This window comes from Cotesia typhae, unplaced genomic scaffold (genome assembly GCF_013202065.1).
Source record: "Cotesia typhae breed Kobodo isofemale line unplaced genomic scaffold, CoteBio_Ctyphae contig_44, whole genome shotgun sequence".
Taxonomy (NCBI): Eukaryota; Metazoa; Arthropoda; class Insecta; order Hymenoptera; family Braconidae; genus Cotesia; species Cotesia typhae.
This window is the reverse complement of record NW_027423753.1, coordinates 3,900,977-3,905,303: the sequence shown is the minus strand read 5'-3', so window position 1 is coordinate 3,905,303 and position 4,327 is coordinate 3,900,977. Positions and strand designations below refer to the sequence as shown.

The following is a 4,327-nucleotide window of genomic DNA, read 5'->3' as shown; positions in this document are numbered from 1 at the left end:
TTTATTTGTTAAAATTATTAAGTTGAAAATTATATTATTATGTTTATTGAAAACTAGCAGTCTGCCCCAGCTTTGAACAGGTATTTAACAAAAATTTGTAATGATTTAAAAATTTAGTAAAAAATTTTGAGCTTTATAATTTCAAAATTTTGTGGTGCTAAAGTTTTTTTGCATTGTATCTACTTAGAATTTAAATTAATATGTAATATACAAAAAATTTTAACTAATCGAAAAAGAAATTTTCTAAAGAACAAACTGGAAATTTGAACCTCACTAGTACAAGCATTTTCGGTAGTACCCACATTTGTCCTATTCAGTTGAATCTAATAATACTCAAACAAAAAAAGAGCTGATGTAAGTTTGAATTTCGCAAGGTTGAACTTTAGTTTGACGAAATGTTGCCAGTCATGAATTTAGAGAAATTCGATTGCCCAGGGCTTTAGCGATCAATAAAACGTATGTTACAGATTCGGATCATAATTTTTTAACTAACATTTTACTTAAATTAAAATAGGGTAACAAAATATTTAATTGAATCAGATTTTTCACAATTTAAAAAATTTTTATTTCGTATTCACTTCAAAAAATTCAATTCTATCGCATTAAAGAATAGTTCTTTAAAAATGAATATATTAAATTTCAATTCTAAAAATAAAATTTTTAATTTTCAATATAATTACTTGAATTTAAAATTGAATTCATAGTTTTTAATTGAAAATGTTTGAATAATAAAAAGTAGTAGCCTTGCAGTCACTACGTAACTGCTGTGACTTGTGAACTATAAATAAATAAAATCTTGCTTTATTAAATAATGACTTTTGTTCAAATGCACTGTACTTTCTTAAAAATTGACGTTTTTAAAGATATAAGCTCATCCCGATGTTACAATCATCAAGAGCTTTCATTTGAGTACCCACATGTATTTTGATATATTTTTCATATATATATATAATATATATAAATATATGAAAAATTGATGTGGGTACTCAATTGAAAGCTCTTGATGAGTGTAACATCGGGATGAGCTTATATCTTTAAAAATGTCAATAGTTCACGAGATATAAGGTAATTTATTAATTATGTATCTAGAGATAGAGCATTTTCGAATGCAGCCTAAATACTTATCATTATAAATGGACTATTGGTGAGAATGATATGAAACCTTGATAAGACACAACCTCAGGTCAAGACCTTTCCAATGATACCAAATTTAACCATAAAAACTCATTTTATCATATAAAAACTGTATTATTTTGCTTATTCTTTTAATAATATATATGACAGCCCTTTTTTATTTATAAAATTAATTTCATCGTGAACGAATAATTTTTATTTCATTTTTGTATGGTGGGAATGTCACTTGCGATAGAAAAAATCGCAATAATTATATTATTACATAAAAAACGTGTGCGTGCGTGTGTATGTAGATAAAATCTCTAGCAGTCCCAAGTTCCGGTCCTACAAAATTTTTTCCGGTGTAATAATGCGGCATCTCTCGGGTCCCTACAACATTTACTTAAAAATAATTCACCATTAACCATTTACAGAAGAATTAAACGGTAGTAAGCATCTCAACAGAATTTATAATACTTAGTATTTATATTTTTTAATTCACTCAATAGAATCCTGCCGCCGTTCATGTCAATCATTGTTATCATAACAGCGGAGTAAAAAAACTGTCAATCATAATTTTTCTATTCACCGACAATCTTTATCAACCGACACGAATATTTACTTCAAACCACGAGCCACAAATACTGCACGGAGTAAGGAAAACGACTGTGATTCACAAGTTTATCAAGTCAACAGGAATCGGCTGTGCTTTTTTTTCTTTAATCGAAGATTTTTTTTTAATACAAGGCGCTATTAAGCTAAGTGAAAATTTTTATAAGTTATTATTGCTGCAAACGCGGACTGTTATGGAAACATAACTGATACTTAATTCAATAATTTGTGTTTACTGATTGAATAGTTCAAAAATTGCAATATGAAAATTTTAAGTGTCTTTTTAAGTATTTTAACGTGCTTTTGTTTAATAAATAGTGAAAGCATTAGTGAGACATGTATTCATGAACATGGAGAACTTATTAAGTGTCAATGTTATGGAAATGAGGTAATTAATTGAATTTTTTAGTTCAAAATTATAGAAATTTTTTGACAATAATTTTTTTTTTATTCATATGATAAATGACAAGAAATTTTTTTATTAATATTAGATTAATTAATGCGAATTATAAAGCAAATGTAAAAAGTGAACAATAATAAAAATTTTTATGTGATAACTTCAAATTTTGAGAAAGACAATTTTTTATATTTAAAATAATTTAAGAATATTTTCGTCAAATAAATTTTAGAAAATTGTCAAATATTTTTACAAATTTTTTAATACTAGCTTAGAGTCAATCTTTTTGGATAGTTTTTGGAATCAAATAATTTGAAATTTTTTCTTAATTTTAGGAATTTATTTTGATAAGATTAGTTTGAGATTTTGAACAGTTTTAAAAACGAAAAAAATTAATATTTAATATGGCATTTATAGTTTGAATTTTTCTCGCATGATTCAATTTTTTGAACTAGAATGAAATCTTAAGATTAATTTCTTTAAATAAGTTGCTTTCTAAAATTAATTTTATACTTAAAATTGAAAGAGTAATGAAGCTTGCACACAGAAAGAAAGAAAGTCTTGAGTCAAGCGTAAATTTTCTTAAATTAAGAAAATCTTGAGGAAGATTGAAAATTTCTAGAACGAAGTTAAATTTTTTTAAGCCAAGAAAATTTTTTCTTGCTCCAAAATAACTTCGGTCTTCCTTATAATTTTCTTGGTTCAAGTAATTTTTTTTTCTGTGCACATAAAAATTTTTTGATTGGTGCATTGATGTATTTTCCATTGAAAAATTGAATTTTTACCAAATTTTACGTAAGCTTTATATTTTAAAAAACATAATTGAGAAAAAAATGTGAAAATTATTAATTATTCAGTTTAAAAATTTTTAAACAAAAATATTAAAAACAAATAAGTTATTTTTTTTTTTTTTTTTAATATTGTTCCAGGAGTTAAATCTTCCAAGTAACATAAACTACGAAAATGTGTCATTCTTAGCAATAACATCATGCAAATTCGCTGACATACACTTTTCAAGTCTGCCAAACGCACAAATAATTCGGCATATATTGATCCAAAATATCAGCGGAAGTTTGAAATTTGAACCTTTTGTGATATCCAAAAAATTAGACACATTCAAGTTGAAAAATATCCAAAAAATACCAATAATATCTCACGACACATTCACAAGCATATCGAGCATAGAAACATTAATGATTGAAGACACACGGATCGACCAATTTGACGAACAATTTGCCCATATAAGCATCGATAATTTCATCTTGCACAATGTGTCAATAAAGCAAATGATCGGTATTAATTTTTCCGGGCAAGGCAAAACGTTGAAAATAATCGACACAATAATACGCAATGTGGCGGGTGATTTGAATTTCGCGTACTTTGAGTCAATTGAAATTATCAACTCGACATTTGAGTTTGAAAAACCTGGCGACATACCAATCGAAGGTTTGAACGCTCAAATTATTAACTGCGTGTTTTTGAACGTCAGCGTTAATTTAGTTGTTAGTGAGAACATTAAATTAAAAGATAATTGTGCTGATGGTAAAAGTTCGATGAGATTATCCTCGAAGTATGTCTACAGTGTTGGTAACAGGCTACCGACAGAAATAATTTACACGCAAAATCGCACTAATTCTATTTTGTTTCATAATAATAATAATACTGTATGCATTGCCGGAAATTGTAAGTGTCCGAAAAGTGCTGGTTATAATTCTTATCATAAATTTCACGCTAATATTTATCTTTCGATTTTATTACTTGTCGGTGTTTATAATTTATAAATGTACCTATTCATTTTTTATTGTATGTAATTAGATTAATTTTTAATAAATAAATAAGAAATTATATAAACGAATAGAAAAATTTATTTTATTTACTTATTGTGGCGTCAACTTTTTTCCTAGTTTCATTATAACTAAATCTGAAGAAAAAAAAAATTGTATTACTTCTTACAGAATTGAAATAAAAAATAAGGATATTAAAAAAATAATTATAAAAATTGATCAGACTTTTATTGATTTGCATATAAACAAATTGAAAAAAAATCTATGAAATTCAGTAAATAATTTCGATGAACATAAAGAAAAATTAAAATAAAGTTAGTCAAAATTTCAAAATTTTTAGAAATTTTTCTTTTTTAGATTTCATTTAAATAATTTTAAAAAAAATTTTTTCACATGTAAAAAACTTGAAAAACTACCCAAG

General features: G+C 25.7%; 1 protein-coding gene across 1 annotated transcript; it reads left to right on the top strand.

Moving 5' to 3' along the window:
• Positions 1 to 1,212: 1,212 nt before the first annotated feature.
• LOC141528712 (uncharacterized) lies at positions 1,213 to 3,971 on the top strand. The gene is made up of 2 exons (XM_074244902.1): positions 1,213 to 2,113; positions 3,052 to 3,971. The coding sequence occupies exons 1-2, from the start codon at positions 1,988 to 1,990 to the stop codon at positions 3,901 to 3,903; spliced, it is 978 nt and encodes a 325-aa protein (XP_074101003.1). The 5' UTR covers positions 1,213 to 1,987; the 3' UTR covers positions 3,904 to 3,971.
• The last annotated feature ends 356 nt before the right edge of the window (positions 3,972 to 4,327 follow it).

What these genes read in the sequence shown, in the direction of transcription:
- LOC141528712 (XM_074244902.1), top strand. Translation starts at nt 1,988, where the DNA reads ATGAAAATTTTAAGTGTCTTTTTAAGTATTTTAACGTGCTTTTGTTTA. An exon ending in GTCAATGTTATGGAAATGAG is followed by an intron (nt 2,114 to 3,051) that starts GTAATTAATTGA and finishes ATATTGTTCCAG; the next exon opens with GAGTTAAATCTTCCAAGTAA.